The sequence below is a fragment of the Anomaloglossus baeobatrachus genome, chromosome 6 (assembly GCF_048569485.1).
Source record: "Anomaloglossus baeobatrachus isolate aAnoBae1 chromosome 6, aAnoBae1.hap1, whole genome shotgun sequence".
NCBI lineage: Eukaryota > Metazoa > Chordata > Amphibia > Anura > Aromobatidae > Anomaloglossus > Anomaloglossus baeobatrachus.
The window spans coordinates 442,955,571-442,981,337 of NC_134358.1; the positions used below are offsets into that span (position 1 = coordinate 442,955,571).

The following is a 25,767-nucleotide window of genomic DNA, read 5'->3' on the forward strand; positions in this document are numbered from 1 at the left end:
TTCTTTACAGATGGACTTTTCATCAGTCTCCCTCAGCTTTAATTTGAGGGTATCCATATCCTAATTGGAGTAAGGATTTAGGAATTACAGCTCTAATATGTACCGGTTTCTTTTACAAGGGACCAAAAGGTAATTGGACAATTATCCTAAAAGGGTTTTAATGGGCTGCATGGGCTTTTCCCTCATTAATCCATAATCAATTAAGCAGGTAAGAGGTCTGGAGCTGATTCCGGGTGTGGTTTTGCATTTGGAAGTAGTTGCCGTGAACCCACAGTATGCGGTCATATGAGCTCTCAATGCAAGAGAAACAATCATTAGGCTGAATAAAAAAAAAAAAAATAAAAAAAAAAAAAAATGAAGAAGAAGAAACCCGTCAGAGAAATGGCAGAACTGGTAGGAGTGGCCAACTCAACAGTTTGGTACATTCTGGGAAAAAAAAAAAAAAAAAAAAAAAAAAAAAGATGAAGAATAATAATAAGAAAAAGACCAACACTACACTGGCGAGTTTGGGAACTCAAAACGGCCTGGACGTCTACGGAAGACAACAGTGGTGGATGAAAACAAAATCCTTTCGATGGTGACGAAGAACCCATTCACAACATTCACTCAAGTGAAATATACGCTCTAGGAAGTAGGTGTTTTTCATTATCTAAGACTAAGAGAAGACTTCATGAGAGCAAATACAGAGGGCTCACCACAAGGTGCAAACCATTCATCAGCCTTAATAAAAGAAAGGCTAGATTAGATTTTTCCAGAACTGGGCTGGCTTCTTTAGATGCTTTTGGAAAAGCATTTTTCAGATAGATGAAATGAATATCAACTTGTACCAGAATGATGGGAAGATGAAAGTATGGGGGAGGCCGGGCATGCATGGCTTATTTTTTGCATCTCGAGCTGACGTTTTTAACTGTACCACTTTTGCGCAGATGCTACGTTTTTATCGCCTGTTATTGCAGTTTGCGCAAAAGTTGTAGCGACAAAATACGTCATTTTGGCGTTTGGAATTTTGTGTCGCTACGCCGTTTACTGATCAGATTAATTGATTTTATATTTTGATAGATCAGTCGTTTCTGAACGCGGCGATACCAAACGTGTGTATATTTTTTATTTTAACCCTTTAATTTTCAATGGGGCGAAAGGGGGGTGAGTTGAACTTTTAGGTTTTTTGTTTCTTTTTTTAAATTTTTTTTTCTTTTTATTTTACTAGTCCCCCTAGGGGGCTATAGTGATCAGCAATCCGATTGCTCTGCCCTATCTGCTGATCACAGCTACACAATTATAAACAGCAGATACGCTCACTTTCTGCTTCACTCGGCTCTGAACCGAGAGAAACTGAAATAATTCATGTGTAGTACAGGAGTCATCACATGACCCTGTGCTACCATGAGAAACCACCGGAAGTCACGTGATCACATCACGTGACTTCCGGTATCGGGTGGCAAGTAAAAGTCTACCGTGATCGCGATTATAATGGCGCTGTCACATATTGACAGCGCCATTTAAGGGGTTAAACGGCACGAGCAGATAACAATTCTGCTCGTGCCTAGCAGGCACACATCTCAGCTGTGAAAATCAGCTGAGATGTGCGCAGATTGCGGCAGCAGACCGCAGGCAGTAACATTGTGACCGCTAGGACGTAAAATTACTGCCCGCGGTCGTTAAGGGGTTAAACCAAAAATATCACCTTCTGCAGCTCCTGGGCTGCATTCTATGAAGGTGCACCTTGTTTCTGGCCCCCCTTTTCAGACCTCCAAAACAACTTTATAAAATATTACCTTTTCGTATGAAAATTAGTTTGGTTGGCCAGATGGGTGGGCTCTATTTCGCCTTCTTTCCCCCCTCGTGCCGCTGTTCGCCGTCCCCCAGTCTTGATTTGCATGGATGACGACAGCCCTCTCATCCTCCACGCTGATGCCAAAGTCTCACGCAGAGGTTACTATCGCAGGCCTGAGCATAAACTATCCCTCGCGCGCGCCGGTGATGTATTTGCGCAGGCTCGAGATTAACCCGCGATAGTAGCCTCTGCTAACTGCACCTGCACGAGACTTCGGCATCAGCGTGGAGGATGCCTGGGACATTCGTCAGTCATGCAAATCAAGACTGGGGGACAGTGAACAGCGGCAGGAGGGGGGAAAAGAAGGCAAAATAGAGCCCGCCCATCTGGCCAACCAAACTAATTTGCATACAAAAAGGTAATATTTTATAAAATTGTTTTGGAGGTCTGAAAAGGGGGCCAGCAACAAGGTGCACCTTCATAGAATGCAGCTCAGGAGCTGCAGAAGGTGATATTTTTGGTTTAATAGGTAAAAATCTGGTGACAGGTTCCCTTTAATGTAAAAATACAATCAAGACAATCAACAACTGAAGTAAGTTTTTAAACAGCGATATTTTTGTTATATATCACGTAACATCATATCACTATGCGGTTGTCCCCAGGTCTGGGTTGCAAAGTTTGATTAAAACGAGTATTGGTATTGATGTAGGCGATACACAGCAGGAAGGAGATTGGTAGTAGTAAAAGTATTGTACAGCTAAAAGAAAAAAAAAAAAAAAAAAAAAAACACAACTCCGTACCTGCCAAATATTGAGAATATATGCCAATCTCTGCAGGTGAACTGAAGGGAAGGAGCCAAGATGTCGGCCTATTACCGGAATATACTGGTATTGAAAGGCTTAGACTTTCATCTGCTAAAAATGTATGCAAGGATGAGTTACTTGTGTTACTTGGCCAGAAAATTAAGTCCAGAGTCCGTTTCTGGATAATGCTAACGTAATCAAAATTACAGTAACAGAGCCAAAAAGAAAAAAACAAACCCTCTAACAGAAGTACAAAGCTAATCAGAATATGCACATCAGCGCTCCTGGAAGCCGCACTCACCATGTAAAAATAAGACAAACAGCAGCATATCGTCCAAAACACCGAGCCGGTTTTCACAGATTTCACCTGAAATGAAAAATGTATGTAAAATGAGCGAAAATGTCACTAAGTGTACAAAGCGCATATACACAAAAAGTATAAAAGATCGCACCGCACCTTGACTATTGTACAGAAAGGTCTCTCTGGAGTGAGCACAGCCGCAATCACCCGACCGTGAACAGTCACCCTGACCTCCTGCCTCTCAAGCCAAATATGTACAGTACACTGGCATTTCAGCAAAGAAAAAACCACACCCTGTTGGTGCACTGCCTCCCATCTTTCTTAGACACAACCATTCAATACATATGAGTACAGCACATGATGGCTGCAGCCAATCTCTGGATCAGCAGTCATGCCAATGTAGATAGCAAAAGACCAGTTAGACCATTGATTTAGGGCGGCACGGTGGCTCAGTGGTTAGCTCTGCAGCCTAGCAGCACTGGGGTCCTTAGTTCAAATCCCACCAAGGACAACATCTGCAAGGAGTTTGAATGTTCTCCCAGTATTTGCGTGGCTTTCCTCTGGTTTCCTCCCACACTCCAAAAACATACTCATAGGGAACCTAGATTGTGAGCCCCAATGGGGACAGTGTTGCAATTGTATGTTAAGTGCTGTGGAATTAATAGCGCTATATAAGAAGGGAATTTTGTTACTTACCGTAAATTCCTTTTCTTCTAGCTCTTATTGGGAGACCCAGACGATTGGGGTATAGCTACTGCCCTCTGGAGGCCACACAAAGCACTACATTAAAAGTGCAAGGCCCCTCCCCCTCTGGCTATACCCCCCCGTGGTATCACGGGTTCTCCAGTTTTAGTGCCAAAGCAAGAAGGAGGAAGCCAATAACTGGTTTAAACAAATTAACTCCGAATAACATCGGAGAACTGAAAAACCGTTCAACATGAACAACATGTGTACCCGCAAACAACAAAAAAACATCCCGAAGGACAACAGGGCGGGTGCTGGGTCTCCCAATAAGAGCTAGAAGAAAAGGAATTTACGGTAAGTAACAAAATTCCCTTCTTCTTCAGCGCTCTATTGGGAGACCCAGACGATTGGGACGTCCAAAAGCTGTCCCTGGGTGGGTAAATAAATACCTCATGTTAGAGCTGCAAAACAGCCCTCCCCTATGGGGGTGTCACTGCCGCCTGCAGGACTCTTCTACCTAAGCTGGCATCCGCCGAAGCATAGGTATGCACCTGATAATGCTTGGTGAAAGTGTGCAGACTGGACCAGGTAGCTGCCTGGCACACCTGTTGAGCCGAAGCCTGGTGACGTAATGTCCAGGACGCACCCACGGCTCTGGTTGAGTGGGCTTTTAGCCCTGAAGGAACCGGAAGCCCCGCAGAACGGTAGGCTTCAAGAATTGGTTCTTTGATCCATCGAGCCAGGGTGGCTTTAGAAGCCTGCAACCCCTTGCGCGGACCAGCGACAAGGACAAAAAGTGCATCGGAACGGCGTATGGGCGCCGTGCGGGAAATGTAGATTCTGAGTGCTCTCACCAGATCTAGCAAACGTAAGTCCTTTTCATACCGGTGAACCGGATGAGGACAAAAAGAAGGCAAGGAAATATCCTGATTAAGATGAAAAGAGGATACGACCTTAGGAAGAAACTCCGGAATGGGGCGCAGCACAACCTTGTCCTGGTGGAACACCAGGAAGGGAGCCTTGGATGACAGAGCTGCCAGCTCAGACACTCGCCGAAGCGATGTGATGGCAACAAGAAACGCCACTTTCTGCGACAGCCGAGAAAAGGAAACTTCCTTCAGAGGCTCGAAGGGCGGCTTCTGGAGAGCAACTAGTACCCTGTTCAGATCCCATGGATCTAACGGTCGCTTGTACGGGGGCACAATATGACAGACCCCCTGCAGGAACGTGCGCACCTTAGGAAGACGTGCTAGACGCTTCTGAAAAAACACGGATAGTGCCGAAACTTGCCCTTTAAGGGAGCTGAGCGACAAGCCCTTTTCTAACCCCGATTGCAGGAAAGAAAGAAACTTGGGTAATGCAAATGGCCAGGGAGACACTCCCTGGGCCAAGCACCAGGATAAGAAAATCTTCCACGTTCTGTGGTAGATCTTAGCAGAATTCGACTTTCTAGCTTGTCTCATTGTGGCAATCACTCCTTGAGATAATCCTGCAGATGCTAGGATCCAGGACTCAATGGCCACACAGTCAGGTTCAGGGCCGCAGAATTCTGATGGAAAAACGGCCCTTGGGACAGTAAGTCTGGTCGGTCTGGCAGTGACCACGGTCGACCGATCGTGAGATGCCACAGATCCGGATACCACGACCTCCTCGGCCAGTTTGGAGCGACGAGTATGATGCGGCTGCACTCGGATCTGATCTTGCGTAGCACTCTGGGCAAGAGCGCCAGAGGCGGAAACACGTAAGGGAGCTGAAACTGCGACCAATCTTGAACCAAGGCGTCTGCCGCCAGAGCTCTTTGATCGCACGACCTCGCCATGAATGCCGGGACCTTGTTGTTGTGCCGGGATGCCATTAGGTCGACGTCCGGCACTCCCCAGCGGCGACAGATTTCCTGAAAAACGTCCGGGTGAAGGGACCATTCCCCTGCGTCCATGCCCTGGCGACTGAGGAAGTCTGCTTCCCAGTTTTCTACGCCTGGGATGTGAACCGCGGATATGGTGGATGCTCTGTCCTCCACCCACATTAGAATGCGCCGGACTTCTTGGAAGGCTTGCCGACTGCGCGTCCCTCCTTGGTGGTTGATGTATGCCACCGCTGTGGAGTTGTCCGATTGGATTCGGATCTGCTTTCCTTCCAGCCACTGCTGGAAGGCCAGTAGGGCAAGATACACTGCTCTGATTTCCAGAACATTGATCTGAAGGGTGGACTCCTGCGGAGTCCACGTCCCCTGAGCCCTGTGGTGAAGAAACACTGCTCCCCACCCCGACAGACTCGCATCTGTCGTAACTACTGCCCAGGATGGGGGCAGAAAGGATCTTCCCTGAGATAATGAGGTGGGAAGGAGCCACCATTGTAGAGAGTCCCTGGCCGTCTGGGAAAGCGAGACTTTCCTGTCCAGGGACGTTGACTTCCCGTCCCATTGGCGGAGAATGTCCCATTGAAGTGGGCGCAGATGAAACTGCGCAAAGGGAACTGCTTCCATGGCTGCCACCATCTTCCCTAGGAAATGCATGAGGCGCCGCAAGGGATGCAACTGGCCCTGCAGAAGAGATTGCACCCCTGTCTGCAGTGACCGCTGCTTGTCCAGCGGAAGCTTCACTATCGCTGCTAGAGTATGAAACTCCATGCCAAGATACGTTAGTGACTGAGTCGGTGATAGGATCGACTTTGGAAAGTTGATGATCCATCCGAAAGACTGTAGAGTCTCCAGCGTAGCATTCAGGCTGTGCTGACATGCCTCCTGAGAGGGAGCTTTGACCAATAAGTTGTCTAGGTAAGGGATCACCGAGTGTCCCTGAGAGTGCAAGACTGCTACCACCGCCGCCATGACCTTGGTGAAGACCCGTGGGGCTGTCGCCAGACCAAATGGAAGAGCTACGAACTGAAAATGGTCGTCTCCTATCACAAAACGTAGAAAACGTTGATGTTCTGTAGCAATTGGCACGTGGAGATAAGCATCTTTGATGTCTATTGAGGCAAGGAAGTCTCCTCTGGACATTGAGGCAATGACAGAGCGGAGGGTTTCCATCCGGAACCTCCTGGCGTGCACATGTTTGTTGAGCCGTTTTAGGTCCAGAACAGGACGGAACGAGCCGTCCTTTTTTGGAACCACAAAGAGATTGGAGTAAAACCCTTGCCCTTGTTCCTGAGGAGGGACTGGGATAACCACTCCTTCCGCTTTTAGGGAATCCACCGCCTGCAGCAGAGCATCTGCTCGGTCTGGATGTGGGGAGGTTCTGAAGAACCGAGCTGGAGGACGAGAATTGAACTCGATTCTGTACCCGCGAGACAAAATGTCCGTCACCCACCGGTCTTTGACCTGTGACATCCAAATGCCGGAAAAGCGGGAGAGCCTGCCCCCGACCGGCGATGCGGAGGGGGGGGGGCTGGAAGTCATGAGGTAGCCGCTTTGGAAGCGGTACCTCCATTTGCTTTCTTGGGGCGTGTGTGAGTCCGCCACGAATCTGAGTTTCTTTGCGTCCTCTGAGTCCCTTTGGACGAGGTAAATGGTGTCTTGCCCGAACCTCGAAAGGACTGAAACCTCTGCTGCCACTTTTTCTGCTGAGGTTTGGATGTTCTGGGTTGTGGTAAAGAGGAGTCTTTACCCTTGGACTGCTTAATGATGTCAGCCAATGGCTCGCCAAACAGTCTATCTCTAGACAAAGGCAAACTGGTTAAACATTTTTTGGAACCAGCATCTGCTTTCCAGTCCTTTAACCACAAGGCTCTGCGCAAAACTACCGAATTGGCGGACGCCATTGAGGTGCGACTGGTAGATTCTAGGACCGCATTGATAGCGTAAGACGCAAACGCCGACATCTGCGTGGTAAGGTGCGCCACTTGCGGCACTGCTGGATGCATGATAGCATCCACTTTTGCTAAGCCAGCTGAAATAGCCTGGAGTGCCCATACGGCTGCGAATGCCGGAGCAAACGACGCGCCTATAGCTTCATAGACAGATTTTAACCAAAGGTCCATCTGTCTGTCATTGGCATCTTTAAGTGAAGCGCCATCCTCCACTGCAACTATGGATCTAGCTGCAAGTTTGGAAATCGGGGGGTCTACCTTTGGACACTGTGTCCAGCGCTTGACCACCTCAGGGGGGAAAGGGAAACGCGTATCTTTAGATCGTTTAGAGAAACGCCTTTCTGGGTGAGCGTCGTGCTTCTGGATTGATTCTCTGAAGTCAGAGTGATCTAACAAAGCACTCAATTTACGCTTGGGATAAAGGAAACGAAACTTTTCCTGCTCCGCAGCCGCCTCTTCTGCTGAAGGGGCTGGGGGAGAAATATCCAACAGCCTATTGATGGCTGAGATAAGGTCGTTTACCATGGCATCCCCATCCGGGGTATCCAGGTTGAGAGGGGTTCCAGGAGTGGATTCCTGATCACTCTCATCAGACACATCACAGGGAGACTGATTGCGCTGAGACCCTGAGCAGTGTGAAGACGTCGAGGGTCTTTCCCAGCGAGCTCGCTTAGGGTGGCTGGGGCCATCATCTGAGTCATAATCCTCGGCCTGTGAAGCCGGGGACCCCCCTGTGGGCTGGATACATTCCAAGTAAGGGGGACCTGAGGACAGAGGCCTCGCCGTGCCCAGAGACTGCGCCCCATGCATAGATTGCAAGGTCTCAAGGATTTTTGCCATAGATACAGACATATTATCTGCAAAAACTGCAAAGTCTGTCCCTGTCACCGGGGCAGAACTTACAAGCGTCTCAGCCTGGGTCGCTACCTCTCCTGACTCCGGTTGGCGAAGCAGCACCGGGTCGGAGCATTGCACACAATGGGGGTCATCGGAGCCTGCTGGTAGATTAGCCCCACATGCAGCACACGCAGTATACACAGCCCTTTTTGCCTTGGCCGCCTTGCGTTTTGAGGATGACATGTTGCTGCTTCCACAGAGCGATCTGGGATATGCAGCCAGAAGCGCACCTCACAGTGCAAGTAATACAATAACTATATATCTGTACCCAGTACACTGATACACAGTGAGGCACTAGAGGGACCAGCACAGAAAAATCGCTTACCGCCCGCTTAAAAAGCGGGTGTGTGGTCGCCAGATAGCCCCTAGTCCAGGTCTCCCAGAGCCTTGCGTCCTTCCTCCAGCCAGGCATGCATGTAATGGCTGCCGGCGTCTCGAGAGAGGAAGGGGGGCGGGCCCTGGGCGTTCCTGGCCAAGAGCGGGAAGCCTGCTTCCCTCTGTGCCAAGTGAGAGGGCTGGAGCATGTAAATCAGGCTCCAGCCCTCGTCGCTGCTAGCGAACAGCGTCTCTCCCCTACCCTGAATGACAGGGTAGGGGCGGGAACGAAACGGAGCTGCCGGCGTCCTAGGCCCAAAAAGCCGGGGACTAAATTTATAACCGCCGCCGCCGTAAAAGCGCGGACGGCGGATCCCCGGCGCACCACAAGTCACAGCAGCGCCGCCCGTCCAGAGGGGGTCGGCCCTGCGTTCCCAAACACAAACCAATCCCCCAGTAATCTGTAGGGACACTAACTCCAACATTGCGGTCCCCGGCGCACTACAACACCCAGCCAGCCCGGAGTGTGTCTGTGCCTGCCGGGGACACAGAGTACCTGTATGATGCAGGGCCTGTCCCTGATCGTACTCCTGCTCCGAATCCATCAGGTTCTAATGGGTCTGTGGATGGAGCCCGGCATCAGAGCTGAGAGGCCGGCAGGATCCCACTTCCACAGAGCCCTACCAGGGGATGTGGAAGGAAAACAGCATGTCAGGCTCCAGCCCTGTACCAGCAATAGGTACCTCAACCTTACAACACCATCCAGGGGTGAGAAGGGAGCATGCTGGGGACACTATATGTGTCCTCTTTTCTTCCATCCGAAACAGTCAGCAGCTACTGCTGACTAAAATCTGTGGAGCTATGCATGGAATGTCTGACCTCCTTCGCACACAAAGCTAAAACTGGAGAACCCGTGATACCACGGGGGGGTATAGCCAGAGGGGGAGGGGCCTTGCACTTTTAATGTAGTGCTTTGTGTGGCCTCCAGAGGGCAGTAGCTATACCCCAATCGTCTGGGTCTCCCAATAGAGCGCTGAAGAAATTATTATTATTTAGCAGCACATGCGGTAGCTGTGACAATACTGCTGCAGCATTGATCACGAAGACCAGGGGCAGCAGCAGAGAGGCAGCACTGGTGGGGCAGCGGGGAGGCTAAACACGTTTTTAATCACTTTCATACACAGAGTAAGGCTGAGCATACACACACACACAGATATAAATAGATATAGATATATTATAGCAATTGCCACAATTACTGGACATCTCAAGCTTCAGAATACTTTACAGAAGAGGCTGCCCTCCTCAGGACCCCTATGTATATGCTGGTATGAAGATGCGCTCCGTAAGCGTATCAATGCGTAACTGTTCCTCCATGGATGACATGATAACCCCTGGTCAGCAGACATCAGTACTGGACTTAAAAAAAAAATAAAATAAATAAATAAAAGGCTTGATTTTGTAACAATCTCTTTAACCTCATAACGACGGCCGTACGACTTAAAGCGGCGGCAAAACAGGGTACTTATTCTGTTCCGCCGCTTTAAAGCGGCGGCCCGAAAAAACCCTGTAGCGCCCCCCAGCGACCGAAAATCTCGGGGGTTTCAGCTACCGGGGGTAGCTGAGACCCCCCAGATTATGAATCGGGGCGTTTTTTTTTGGACCCCGTTAATGTGATCGCCGGTATACACCGTATACCGACGAACACATGAAAAAAAAAGAAATGGCCGGTAAAACTGATTTCTTTTTCATCTGACATGATCAAACATGTCAGATGAGAAAGAAATCTAACCCCCTAGTGCCCCCAAAGCCCCCGGTACCGGAGAGTCCCCCCCACCCCCACCCCTACCCCCACCGGACATCCAAAATGGCGCCGAAGCGCACAGAAAACTGCAGCCGCCGCCGGCTCTGCAGTCATTTCCCTCCGATCTGAAATGATCAAACATTTCAGATCGGAGGGAAATGTCCTCCCCCTGACCCCTCCTCCGGTCCACCGGAGCCCTCTGGTCACCGGAGCCCCCTCCGGTTCTCCAGAGCCACCACCCCCCTCCCCCCTCCGGAGCGTGGAAGATGGCGGCGCACAGCGCGCGGCCGCCTTCATTCTGCTCTTTCTGCCGCATGTGACACGTCACATGCGGCAGAAAGGTGTCCCCAGGTCCCACTAGGTCACCCCCCGTCACCCCCCCCCCCCAAGCCCCCGGTTATACGTTACCGGTCTGCCGCTCCGGGCCCGCGATCGCCGCCTCCTTCTTCAATGCTGGCGGCGCATGCGCAGACAGCGGCTGTCAGCTGGATCCCTGCAAGCAGGGATCCTGCTGACGTCGCTGATGCACAGGCTCCACTGTGGACCGGGGGAGGGTGAGTGCAGTGATCTGCAGCCACACTCCTCACATGGAGAGGCTGCTGTTCCAGAAAATGGGGGGTACGTTCTGTGAGCGTGCCCCTCATTCTGGAATGAGCTTACTGCAGGTCACTCTGCCCTAGGTTGGACCGGGGCAGTGTGAGTGCAGTATTCTCAGATTACTGCACCCACACTGCTCATGGAGAGCTTGCTCTTCCAGAAAATGGGGGATACGTTCCCTGAACGTGCCCCCCATATTCTAGAAGGTCCAGAGTCGCCGAGGGACCTCCAAAATGGATTACAGCGACCGAAATTTCTTTATTTTCAATAAATTGGTAAAAGAGGAATGTTTCGGGGAGTGTTTTTTCAAATAAATTTTTTTTTGTCTTTTTTTTTTTCTATTACTGACTGGGTTAGTGATGTCGGGTATCTGTTCAGATGCCGTGACATCACTAACCCCAGGGCTTGATGCCAGGTGACATTACAGCTGGTATCAACCCCATATATTACCCCGTCTGCCACCGCACCAGGGCGCGGGATGAGCTGGGGCGAAGCGCCAGGATTGGCGCATCTAATGGATGCGCCACTTCTGGGGCGGCTGCGGCCTGCTATTTTTAGGCTGGGAAGAGTCCAATAACCATGGCTCTTCCCACCCTGAGAATACCAGACCCCAGCTGTCCGCTTCACCTTGGCTGGTGATCTAATTTGGGGGGGACCCCACGTTTTTTTTTTTTTTTAAAAAACGCCTGGGGAGCCCTCCAAATTGATCACCAGACAAGGTGAAGCTGTCAGCTGTGGTTTGCAGGCTACAGCTGTCTGCTTTACCCTAGCTGGCTATCAAAAATAGGGGGGACCCCACGTCATTTATTTTAATTATTAATTTTTTGGGGGGCTAAATACAAGGCTAGGCACCCTTTAGTGCCACATGAAAGGCACTAAAGGGCGCCAGCTTAGAATATGCAGGGGAATGGGACGTTATATTTGTTTGACATCTATCCATTCATCCATTGTAGCATTTTACGCTGTGTGCCCACAATCAGGGTTTGCAGCGTTTTGGGCGCAGAGTGTTTTCCCTGTGTCCATAATGCTGCGTTGTGCAGTAGAAGCACAGTGGAAGGATTTTTAGAAATCCCATGCCCAATGTGCTTCTTTTCTCCGCAGCATAAACCGACCTGTGGCGCAGCTTCCCGAACCTCAGCATGTCAATTTATGCTGCGGAGATGAGTGTTCTCTGCAGGTAGCATAGAGCTCCACAGCGGCCTGAACCCAAATCGTGGGCTTGGGCAGCTGCGTTCTCCCGTGGACAACACTCACATTTCTGCAGGAGGCTGACACTGTGTACTAGATGCCGTGTCGCTGGATCATGGCCACAGAGCCTAACAGTGAGACATTTGTTGCTACAGCAACATTTTTGTGAAGTACCTGTGGATTCAAAATGCTTACTATACTCCTGAATAAAATCCAGTTTCCAAAATGGGGTCACTTGTGGGGGTTTTCTGATGTATAGGTACCCAAGGGGCCCTGCTAATGTGACATGGTGCGCGCAATTTATTTCAACTTTTCCAGAATTCAAATGGTGCTCCCTCCATTCCAAGCCCTCCCATTTATCCAAACAGAGGTTTTTGGCCACATGTGGGGTATCCCTGTGCTCATAAGACATTGGATAACAACCTGTGGGGTCCACGGTTTGTTGTTGTCTCTTGAAAAAGTGAGAAATTTGATGCTAAAGCAACAGTTTTGTGAAAAAAATGAAAATTTTCAATATGGCAACCTAAGCTTATCAAATTCTGTGAAGTACTCGTGGATTCAAACTGCTCACTATACACCTTGATAAAAGCCTTGAGGTGTCTTGTTTCCAGAATGAAGTCACTTGTGGGGGACCGCCACTGTTTAGGCACCTCAGGGGCTCTCCAAATGCAACCTGGCGTCCGCTATTGATTCCAGCCAATTTTGCAGTCAAATGGCACTCCTTCCCTTCCGAGCCCTGCCATGCGCCCAAACAGTTGATTTCCACCACATATAAGGTATCGCCAAACTCAGGAGAAATTGCACAATAAATGTTATGCTGAATTTTTTCCTTTTACTCTTGTAAAAAAAAAAGCTACCTGGTTGAAATAACAATTTTGTGGTAAAATTTTATTTTTTTTTTTTCATGGCTCAACGTTATAAAATTCTGTGAAGCACCTGAGGGTTCAGGGTACTCACCAAACATCTAGATAAATTCCTTGAGGGGCCTAGTTTCCAAAATGGGGCCACTTGTGCGGGGTTTCTGCTGTTTAGGTACCTTAGGGGACCTCCAAATGCGACATGGTGCCCGCAATCTTTTTCAGCCAAATTTCCTTTCTAAAATTCAAATATTGCTCCTTTCGTTCCAAGCCCTCCCATTTGTCCAAACAAAGGTTTCAGACCACATGTGAGGTATCACCGCGCTCATAAAAAAGTGGTTAACAAACCTTGAGGTCAAATTTTTGGAATTACCTCTTGAAAAAGTGAGAAAATTGATGCTAAAGCAACATTTTTGAGAAAATTATTAAAATTTTCAATATGACAATGTAACGTTAACAAAATCTGTGAAGTACCTGTGGATCTAAAATGCTCACTATACCCCTAGATAGAAGCCTTGAGGGGTCTAGTTTCCAAAATGGTGTCACTTGTGAGGGATTTCTTCTGTTTAGGTACCTTAGCGGACCTGTAAATGCAACATGGTGCCCGCAATCTATTTCAGCCAAATTTGCTTTCCAAAATTCAAATATTGCTCCTTCTGTTCCGAGCCCTCCCATTTGTCCAAACAGAGGTTTCTGACCACATGTGGGGTATCGGCGCGCTCATAAGAAAGTGGGGAACAAGTTTTGAGGTCCATTTTGTTGTGTTATTTCTTCTAAAAGTGAATAAATTTGGGTTAGAGCAACATTTTTAGGTAAAATTTAATTTTTGCTTTTTTTCATTCCACATTGCTTTTGTTCATGTGAAGCACCTGAAGGGTTAATAAACTTCTTGAATGTGGTTTTGAGTACTTTGGGGGGTGCAGTTTTTAGAATGGTGTCACTTTTGGGTATTTTCTGTCATCTAGGCCTCTCAAAGTCACTTCAAATGTGATGTGGTCCCTAAAAAACTGGTTTTGTAAATTTTGATGTAAAAATGAGAAATTGCTGATAAACTTTGAACCCCTCTAACTTCCTAACAAAAAAAAATTTTGTTTCCAAAATTGTGCTGATGTAAAGTAGACATGTGGGAAATGTTATTTATTAACTATTTTGTGTCACAGAAATCTCTGGTTTAACGGTATAAAAATTCAAAAGTTGAAAATTGCTAAATTTTCAAAATTTTTGCCAATATTCAATTTTTTTCATAAATAAACACAAAAAATATTGTCCTAAATTTGGTACTAACATGAAGTCCAATATGTGACGAAAAAGCAATCTCAGAATCACCGGGATCCGTTGAAGCGTTCCAGAGTTATAACCTCATGAAGTGACACTGGTCAGAATTGCAAAATTTGGTCTGGTCATTAAGGTGAAAATTAGCTCCGTCACTAAAGGGTTAAGGGAATCTGTCACCAGGACCCATTATTTAATCCAGTTTGCAAACTGCTGATGGCAGAAAATAACAGCCGCTGTTCAATGTTTTCTGTCTAACAACGCAACACAATTTGCATCTTTAGTGCCAGGTTTTACACAATTCCCGAAACGTGTGGAAGTTCTCGCCTTCTGTGAGTTTATGTGCTGCTCTTTCTTTGTTTCCAGCTCTATTATTAAGGTGACAGCTTAGTGACTCACATGAAAATCCTCAGATGACAACACATATGGAAACTAAAATAAAAGCTGCAGAAACAAAAACCCGTGTTCCCAATTTAAAGAAACCATGGAGGGAAACATTCTTATCAGATGTGTAACTTGAAGCTCCTGGGCCCCAAATAACTGCAAGTCTTTAACCCCTTAACGACCCATGACGTACTGGGTACGTCATGGATCGTGTGCCGGTAAGCCCCGCCCCCTGCGGCGATCTGCGCACATATCAGCTGTTAACAGCTGACGTGTGCCTGCTAGCCGCGGGTGGAATCGCTTCCACCTGCGGCCATTAACCCCTTACATTTCGCTGCCAAAATCTTGGCAGCGATATGTATATGGGCGCCGCCATGACAGTCACTTACCCCGCCCCCACCGGAAGTCACGTGACATGATCACGTTACTTTCGGCGGTTGCCATGGTAGCACAGGGTCATGTGATGACGCCTGTAGCTAACATGACTCACTTCCTCTCAATGCCGGAATTCAGCCGGCATTGAAAGTGAAGCAGCATATCTACAGTTCTCAGCTCTGTAGCTGAGATCTGCAGATAGTGCAAAGCGATCGGATTGCTGATCGCAATAGCCCCCTAGGGGGACTATTAAAATAAAGTTCAAATCACCCCCCTTTCACCCCATTGAAAATTAAAGGGTTAAAAAAATAAAAAATACACACATATTTGGTATCGCCACGTTCAGAAATGCCCGATCAAAATATAAAATCAATTAATCTGATCAGTAAACGGCGTAGCGGCAAAAAAATTCCAAACGCCAAAATTACGTTTTTTTGGTCGCCGCAAATTTTGCGCAAAATGCAATAACAGGCGATCAAAACGTAGCATCTGTGTGCAAAAATTGTATCGTTAAAAACGTCAGGTCGAGACGCAAAAAATAAGCCATCACTGAGCCTCAGATCCTGAAAAATGAGAACGCTACGGGTTTTGGAAAATGGCGCAAAACGTGCGCCACGTTTGTTGGACAAGCTTGTGAATTTTTTGTAACCCCTTAGATACAAGTAAACCTATACTCGTTTGGGGTCTACAAACTCGCACCGACCTGAGGCATCACATAGATACCTCAGTTTTACCATATAGTGAACACAGTGAATAAAATATCCCAAAAACTATTGTACAATCACACTTTTTTGCAATTTTTCCGCACTTGGAATTTTTTTGCAGTTTTCCAGTACACTATATGGTAAAACTTATGGTTTCATTTAAAAGTACAACTCGTCCCGCAAAAAACAAGCCCTCATATGGCAAGATTGATGAAAAAATAAAAAAGTTACGCCTCTCGGAAGAAGGGGAGCAAAAAAAACAACTCAAAAACGGAAAGTGCCCGGGGGCTGAAGGGGTTAATAGTAATGGTGTATTCATAGAACAGTGTACAATATGCACTCTTTTTGGAGCAGATTATTCCACATTCATTAGTAAGAGAAATCTGCAGCAAAAACACTGACTTAGGCTATGTTCACACATTGCATCTTTTATTGCGTTTTTTGATGTCACAAAGATGCACCCACGTGCATGCATTCCATAGACTTTGCTGGGAGAAGATTTCTATTTTGCTGGCCACACTGGGCATCTTTTTGGCTGCATCTTGGCTGCGGTTTTGAAGACGTGGCATGTCAATTCTTTGTGCGTTTTTCCCCCAGCGTTTTTAAGCCTTCCAGTCAATAGATTTGACTTAAACACATAGGGCAAAATGCGGTAAAAAAACATGCATTTTTTGATGCGTTTACAGTGCGTGCGTTTTTTGGGGCCAAAAACGCTGCATCTTTTTGGTTAGAAAAGATGCACTGTGTCAGCATAGCCTTATGCTGCAGCTTTAATGTGCGCACGTTGCTTTTTACCTGCTTTTTTGCTGCTTTTTCTTCTGCGCTGTTTAATGCCAAAATGGATGTGTTCTTCTATTCAAGCAAAGTCTATGGGAATTTGGGTTTCTTGTTCACACTATGTTGGTCAAAAACTCAGCTTTTCAAAGAAGCAACATGTCAATTGTTTTTGCCATTTGGGTTTTGCACTGCAAAGCTGAGTTTTTGACCAAAGTTCTGCCACAAAAAGGCAGCATTTTGAACAACATAGTGTGAACAAGAAACCCAAATTCCCATAGACTTTGCTTGAATAGAAGAACACATCCATTTTGGCATTAAACAGCGCAGAAGAAAAAGCAGCAAAAAAGCAGGTAAAAAGCAACGTGCGCACATACCCTAAGTGTGCAAATCAAAAATAAGCAATGTATGCTTGACACTTCAAGGCTCTCATTCACTTTGCTGGCATCAGGAACCTTTCAGGATGTAACAAATCTGCACTGGGGAGGGGGGGGGGGGATACACATAAGCACAAGGTGTGGACAGGCTCCATTGTAATTCCCGGCCATGTACCAAACAGAAGGGAAAGCATTATATGCAGCAATCGTTTATCTGATCAACCTACACAGAAGAGGGCAATGAGAAGGTAACTTTAAAGAGGAGCTGTCACCAGGGCAACACTGGACAGGTTTTGCTCCCATTTCTTCCTGGTCCTCCCATGAGGGATCAGTTTTTTCTGTTTTGGACAGTTTAATAAGTTTATAAGTAATAAGTTTAATAAATAAGGAATAAAGCAATTAAAGGGGTTGACCACTTTCTCATGTTTGAGCAAAGCTGAAAACATCTGCCAATAAAATGGCTAGTGATGGAGGGGCATGTAACCAGACCTTCCCTCAGCTTCTCCAATATAAAAGCAGCTTTCCCATGTGAGGTGTTTGCCAGTGGATGAGGCTGATGGACATATCTGGTCACATTCTCCTCCACAAGCAGGTATTGTATGGACAGAAGTGCTGGTCAGTGTGTGAGGAAAACTGCACTAACAAGACAAGGTGACCCTCAATGGATTTACAAACTAATGCCGGCGTCACACGAGACGATATATCTTCTGATATGTCATCGGGGTCACGTTGTAAGTGACGCACATCCGACATAGTTTGACATATCGTAGCGTGTGACAGCTACGAGCGACTGAACGAGCAAAAATACTCACCTTATCGTTGCTCGTTGACACATCACTCATTTTAAAAAAAGTCGGTCCTCCTTCTGTGCTCCGGTTGTTCATTGTTCCCGAGGCAGCACACATCGCTCCATGTGACACCCCGGTGAACGATTAACTGCAGCTTACCTGTGCCCCGCCAGCTATGCGCAAGGAAGGAGGTGGGCGGGATGCTCATCTCCGCCCCTCCGCTTCTATTGGCCGGCCGCTGTGTGACGTCGCTGTGACGCCGAATGTCCCTCCCCCTTCAGGAAGAGGAGGTTTGCTGCCTACAGCGAGGTTGTCCGGGAGGTAAGTACGTGTGACGGGGGTTACCGACTTTGTGCGACACTGGTAACTAATTGCCCGTGACACACAAACGACGGGGGCGGGTACGATTGCTCGTGCGATCGCACGATAGATTGTACCGTGTGACGCCGGTATTAGTCAACGGAGCACAAATTCTCACTAAATGACAATAGTGGTGAAATATGGCTGCATTATACAGATCTTTACTTTTCTTTTATAGATTTGGTTTCTAAGCGCTATGCCTCATCATTATGAAAATGTTTGAAGACGTTAGACACCATCACGAACTAGAATACACAGGGACATTTCATTTTATATCTTCGCTGCTGAAATAAGTATGCACCTTCACACACAGCATAGAAGACATGGAGACACCTTCACGTGCCACTACAGAAAATACCAGGGCTAGAAGGAGAGTCTGGGACCCGGCATGCTGTGGCTACAGAGTGATGGCGGCTAAAACAAACCAAGTTACACAACGTCCATGGAAACCTCCCTGAAGCATGTACTCTACTGGCTCAGACTCCTCGGATTTATTTCTCTTTCATGTGCAATTGGTTTTTTTTTAATTCCCTTAAATTGCACCATACTGAGGTACAAGTAGTGGATTGTATATTGGTCATTGTTTGAGGGGGGAGAAGACACTAAAATGTAAAAAAAAACAAAAACTTAGGCCTATGGCTGTCACAGCATCCCATCAGCACCCACCTTTACATTGGGGGATGGTATGCCATCTAGTGACAGAGCGCCCCCCCAAAGTTATCCCTGGTCATTTGAGGGGCATGATGCAAGTTGTGCAATACAGCTAGCAACTAAAAGTTAATTGTTAGGACTCCACATAGGACTGCAATTGGAATTCTGGCACTGTTTCTGAGTACAGAACAGTTTTACAGAGAAAAAAAATAAATACATTTTGGGGTGGTGAAGTAAGCTACTTGGTACATTTCTCCACAACCCCAAGATTGCCATTTTCCCCTCCTCACCTGGCTATGATGAACAAGGACTATATGGACATTTTTATCCACACTACATGTACTTTGACAATGAAACTATGTGAAAGGGGTAGCACAGAAGACATGATGGTAAGGAGACTGAAGTCAGATGCCATTCAGGTATTTTACCAATCTAAGCATGTGCAAAATGGGACTGGTCCTTAAAATAATCCTTTTTTGAAAATTAGGAGACTGATGGGTCTGGTTTTCTCACACTTGACGAACACAACCTATAGTGGTCCATTTCCCACTGACCAACAAGTGACCACCTATCCTGTGGCTAAATAACTGGTCTGCACTGAACAATCCCTCTAAGGGTATGTGCGCACTAGGCATTTTTTTTCACGCTGCGTTTTTATGTGCGTTTTTGTCTCAAAAAACGCACCCGCGGCTAAAAAAAACGCACCAAAAACGCATGCGTTTTTACCACGATTTGGTGCGGTTTTTTGCTGCGTTTTTGCTCACTGCGTTTTTAATCAGTGCACAATGCCATTAAAGATTGTTGATGGAAAAAAAAAAAAAAAAGGTTGATGTCATTTCCTTCTTCAAAATGTTCATTGTATGCAGGAGAGCAGACAGCTGCAGAACTAGTTTATGCAGGAGAGCAGACAGCAGCTGCAGAACTACAAGGCTCAGCATCCTCCATGCAGGACTGTATGCAGGAGTTTTTTGCCCAAAAAGAAAAAAAAAAAATGACATGGGCTTCGCCATATTTTTGTATGCTAGCCAGGTACAGCAGGCAGGTACGGGCTGCCCCCAATCCCCAGCTGCCTATTTGTACCCGGCTGGGAATCAAAAATATAGGGAAGCCCTTTTTTTTTTATTTCATGAATTTCAAGAAATAAAAAAAAAAAAAAAAAGTGACATAGGCTTCGCTCAATTTTTGAGTCCAGCCAGGTACAACTAGGCAGTTGGGGATTGGAATCCGCAGTGCAGAGTGCCCTAGCTTTCTGGGCACCCCCGCTGCGAATTGCAGTCCGCAGCCACCCCAGAAAACGGCGCTTTCATAGAAGCGCCATCTTCTGGCGCTGTATCCAACTCTTCCAGCTGCCCTGATGCCGGGTGGCTGGCTGGGTTAGGGCTAGCTGTATATTATCAGCTGGCCCTAAGCCCGAAATTCATGGTGTCACGCCAATATTAGACATGGCCACCATGAATTTCTAGTAATGATAAAAAAAAAAACAAAACAAAAACACAACAAGAACCCCCCTCCGCAGTAATCCTGGGTCAAGGGTCCTGCGCTGTCCAATCCGGATCAAATATCATCTGATCGGTTTGCTGGAAGGCAAAGCGATCAGATGATGTGTCAGGTTAAACTACGTGAATGACATCACACATCAGCTGATTGTATAAAAGCCGATTATACAATCAGCTGATACATCAGTGCAAAAAATAAATAAATAAATAAATACTCACGTCTGTGCTGATTACCGGCAGCTCCTGGAGCGATCGGATGAGAGTCTGATCCTGTCCCATCGCTGCAGGAGCTGCCGGTAATCAGCTGATGAAGTCTCCTGACGGCACGATCAGCTGATAGCCGGCTGGGCGCGAAAAAGCCGGCGACACCGCGAGAATTACGATCAGCTGATGCGTCAGGTGACTGCATCAGGTGATCCACCGCCAGGTCCTGCAAGCTTCGTACGTGCCCCGGGGAGACTGCACACAGCCAGAGCGGCGGTACCGGGACAGGAGAGAGCATGGCACCGGGACCCTGCAGACAGGTGAGTATGACTTTTTTTTTTTCTACTGTTCACTTTGGTTTTCGCCGCTGCCTCCACCTCCCGCCCAGAAATGGCGCCGCACGGAGCTGAAATGGCACCGGGCGGGTTGTGGATGCAGCGGTGACGGTACCGGGAGGATTCATGCTTCTGTGTTTACCAACAGAAGGAATCCTCTTCCTGTACACGTCACTTTACTGCCCACCCCTTGCGTTTATAGCTGCGTTTTTAGTCATAGAAACGCAGCTATATGCGTTTTTCATTGCGTTGTTGAACATCTAATTGAACTCAATGGGTGAAAAACGCAGAAATAATTGACATGCTGCATTTTTGTGGTCACCACAAAAACGCAGCTACAAAAAAATGCTGTGTGCGGACAGCACTTATGAAAAACCATAGACATTGCTGGGGAAGCAATGTCACTGCGTTTTCAGCACATAAACGCGGTAAAAAACGCCGCTAAAAACATCGCAAAAACGCCTAGTGCGCACAAGGCCTAAGGGTTTCACAACGTCCTGCTCATTGGTGTATCCACAGTTTACCAACATAAAAGCTTTGCTGCAATCCACAACTCACTGAAAATATAAACCTCCTATATTTTTAAAAACATTTTTATAAACATTTGCTGAAATTAGCCATCCTACTCGTCCAGCATGCAGGAGTGTTAAAAGGCAGTACGAGAGTCATTTTATCAAGGAGGTAGGAAAACGCAGTTTCTATAATGTATCTATTCTGCCTGAAGCTCTTTCATTATCAGGACTTCACTTTCATGTACTTCAATTCGACAGACAACCGGGTAGGTAAAGCGCCATGCAATATTCACCGGCGCGGGGGACGCTGGTCTTATCACAACTCGTACACAGCACTGCATGATCATTAAAGGGAACTTCACTGTTATATGGCCGATCATCGTCATCAATATATCTTCTGTATTCACCTATTTCAAGGCTGTTATGATATTTACACATGATAGATTAATGTAGAATTGCTAAAGCTCCAGCTGCTGGGACCCAATTGATCATGATTAGGTCTCGAAATGCCTCGAGTGCATTTTGCATGTTTGACCACCACTCGTTTCCTAGAGGGAAGCTCCATAAGACTTGGCTATCTCTATCCGACCATAAAAATACACGTGGTCACAATGTGGACCATCGCTCCATTCACACAGGAGACTTTGGGATCCCTGCTCTAGTGAATCAGGTGATTCAAGTGGTCAGACCCCAGGGATAACATATAGGATTGGTGTTATTATATATTGTGAAAACTTCTCGTACTAGCACTAAGACCACAATTCAGTAAAGTGATCAGGCCTAAAAACACTTTGAGCACAACTTGTAGTTGAGCCAAAATTGTGCATCTTTTGGAGTTTTCACATTAGTCCCTGGACAGATGCCATAAGGTTGCGCAAAAAATTCTTCAAAAAAGTTACATCACTTAGGTGGCATAACTTACTTCAGAAGTGTACTTGAGTATGCTACTGGAGTAACATCTATGGCGTAGGCACACACCATGAAAAGCTGTGTGCATCTTCTGATCCAAGCAGTATTTACATGTCCATCAAAGACCGGCATACAAGTCACCAGACTTAAAACAGTCCCCAAGTGCTTACTAAGACATGTTGATTAGAAAAGACGCAGATCAGTAGCATGTCAATCACTATAGGCCCCTACCCTGGTGTCACAAGTGTGTCGCATTCACATGTTACCTCTGGGGGATCTAGGCTCAGAAGGTCTCAATACTTCAATTGACCACAGGTCCTCTGTGGATCCACTTGACTTATCTTGTATTAGAGTGAATTTACATTAATTTGATGCTGAAAGGGTCAAGGACCCTTTCCTTTCTGGCTGACATAGCCTTAATCACAGCTAAAACCTCTAGCATCCCAGTTATAGATCTTCTATACTGACCACTTTGAAGGAGCCCGTTTCCTGCTGGAGAAGCCGAGGAGTACTATTTATTGAGTTTCCCCCACCAGTTTGTCTTACCTGCCTCTTGCTGTTTTATTGCAGTAGTGAGACCAGTGTCTCGCAGGCCTACACACTAGTCAGGATGAGTTAAGGGCCAGCGAGGGCCTAAGCACATGGCTACATACAGGAGAGGGAGACCCATCCAGGGATGTTAGGGAGTGCAGGGATCAGACTCAGGTGAGTGTTAGATGACCCTGCTTCATTCTCCCCATCACCAGGGCCTTCTTTACATCTTCCCTGGTTTTTCCTTTATGTTGTGCCACTCGCCAAGTATCCTGTTGCACACGGCGTGACAACTGGTACTGTCGGGCCTCAGTTATCAGAATATAGGATTTCCCCCCCCCCCTTATTTTCTGTAGACAAGCCATGAAAAATCTGGTGTATTTGGAGACGATAACCACCTGCTTTTGTTAAAGAAAGTCCTAGTTGCACATCTGCGATGCACATTTCAGAGGAGTAAAGATCCAGATATCTCTCTAATAAATTCTGTCAATCTTGAAATGAATGTACTTAAAATAATAAGCAATCCTGCCTAATAAAAGGATGACAAAGAGCAGGAAATCCAGGATGGATTGACTTGTTCCTCCCAACCATCACTTACTATAATGCTCGCCTATTATGTAGCTCGCTTTCCTTTTTCTCTTCCCATTTGCATTGCTGATGTGAACTTCTGATGCTTTTAATGCACCAAGTCTCTGTAATTTCATTTTACTTGATGTGGCATTTTTATCTATCTTATGGCTTTAAGGTTTTTAAGACGAAGGTGCAGAAATTTAGAGTAAAAAGATAATGTGCACTTTCCTAACACACTGTTCAAATGGGGGTGGGGAAAAAAAACCCCAAACAACAAAAAACTGAGGCTGTGATATTTTCATGACTGACAAAGCCCGCAGATGTCTCAATAAGTCTCCACCGGGCCTCTCCGTTCTGTCTCCAAAGGCAAAACCTGGGAATTTTACAAGGCAACCAGCTTATAATCATGATGACTGCAGGCAGTCCTCCCTACCGTATTTTTCAGACTATAAGACGCACCGGACCATAAGACGCACCCTGGTTTTAGAGGAGGAAAAAAGGAAAATAAAATTTTAAACAAAAAATGTGGTCATGAGACACTTATGGGGCGAGGATCTGCTGCTGACACTGTTATGGGGGTAATGTCCCCAAATTCTCTGCTAAGGAACCCCATCCTGGTAATGATGCTCCTGACTTGTATATGTACCCCATCCTGGTATATGTCCTTATCCTGCTATAACTGCCATCCTGCTATATGCCCCCATCCTGGTATATATTCCCATCCTGCTATATACCCCCATCCATCCTGCTATACACCCCATTCTTCCTGCTATATGGCCCCATCCTGCTATATACACCCATCCTTTTATATACACCCATCCTGATAAATAACCCCATCCTGCTATATGGCATGTATTCTGTATCACACACACAAAAAAAAAACCGTTTATACTCACCTTTCCTCGCTCCATGCAGCATTGGTTCTCCCCCGGTCTGTGGCGACAGCAGCGCCGCTGATCTGTGTGGAGCAGTCACCGTTCCCCTGCAGCACCGCAATCTCCTCCCATCTGCCAGTCAGCTGACCTGCGTGACTAGCGGCATGCACAGCGATGACGTCATCGCTGTGCTCACCGCTCTCTACACAGATCAGCTGACTGGCAGAGGATATCGGGAGGATATCGCGGTGCTGAAGGGGAACGGTGAGTATGCCGTACTGATTCACTGCCCCCCGCACTGATGATGATGCGTGGGGGGCAGTGAATACAGTCGCACATGATCACTCCAGGCTGTAGTTGCCAGGGGTGATCACTGCTGGCTCTTTACAATGCGCGCACCCCCCGCCCATCATCCCGCCCACCTGTCAGCCCCGGTTTCAGCACTGAGAGATGATGGGCGGGATGATGGGCGTGCATATGTAATGAGCGGGCCCACGTGGTCACGGCAGGTGCTGCTACAGCCTGCTCATGCCCCCGATGGCCCGCTCCACCGCAGCACCCTCATTCCCAGCCGCAGCCCTATATTCAGACCATTAGACGCACCCCCCAATATTTGGGGGAAAAAAGTGCATCTTATGGTGCGAAAAATATGGTAGGTAGTGATCAAAACACCTCCCGCACCGCAAGAGAAACCTGAAAAGCAAAAAAAAAAAAAAAAAGCCAGGTTCTGGATAAAATTTCCTAAAGGGAGAAATGATAAATAATGCAATAAATACAGGTTATATACAGGTACTAAATAATATGTAACGAGACTTATGACAATACTGCAGCAACAAACAAGTTTCAAGTCTAGGACCTTTCAAAAAAAAAAAAAAATGAATAAGGGCTTAATCACCACTATCTGCCGCAACTCAGATTATAAAAAGTTTTCGCTGTTGGGTACCAATGAGGTGGAGATGGAAAATAGAAAAAAAATAAAAAAAAGTGTTATCCAACCTGCTGATGCAGAGCCAGGAATCCTCCAAATTTTGGTAAAAACAAATCTGTGGCATGAGAGGCCATTAATTTTACTTCCTTGAATAGTGCCATTTCCACAAACTTTCCAGACCTCACCTGTCCCCATTGGATCTAAGGCTATGTGCCTATGTTGTGTTGTGTCCCTGCAGAAATTTCTGCAGCGATTTGAAAAGCACATGTGCGCTTCAAATCGCTGCTGAAACAGTGCATTATGAATGCAGTGAAAAAGCCGATGTCATGCGCTCTAGATGCTGCCTCTCCCATAGACAGAGCGGGGGCTGCATCCAAAGCACACGGATTACGCAAGATGTTGCTTTTTAGAAAGCAGTGATTTGGCAGCATGCAAATCGCTGTGTTCTAAAATACAACGTGCGCATCGATTATGCACAATCTTCAGAGATTGTGCTGGGGACGCAGGACGCATGCCGTGCAATACGCAGTGTAACTGCATGCAAATACACAACATGGGCACAGAGCCTTACAGCTGCAGTCATTGATCAGTGATGGCAGTGGTACGACACACCAACTCTGCTGCCACATGCTGTCCTCTTGTTAAAGAATGGAAGACCATAGGATGGCAATAAAGCCCTGTGCTCACTGGGAAAT

At 46.8% G+C, this 25,767-nt stretch overlaps 1 protein-coding gene across 2 annotated transcripts in view; it reads right to left on the reverse strand.

Annotated features, from left to right (window-relative positions):
* Positions 1 to 25,767, reverse strand: part of STT3B (STT3 oligosaccharyltransferase complex catalytic subunit B) — a 195,018-nt gene that overhangs the window by 77,518 nt on the left and 91,733 nt on the right. For both annotated transcript variants that reach the window (XM_075315244.1, XM_075315245.1), the window contains exon 4: positions 2,879 to 2,944. In XM_075315244.1, coding sequence (XP_075171359.1) covers positions 2,879 to 2,944 — 66 coding nt within the window. The remainder of the gene's footprint in view (positions 1 to 2,878; positions 2,945 to 25,767) is intronic.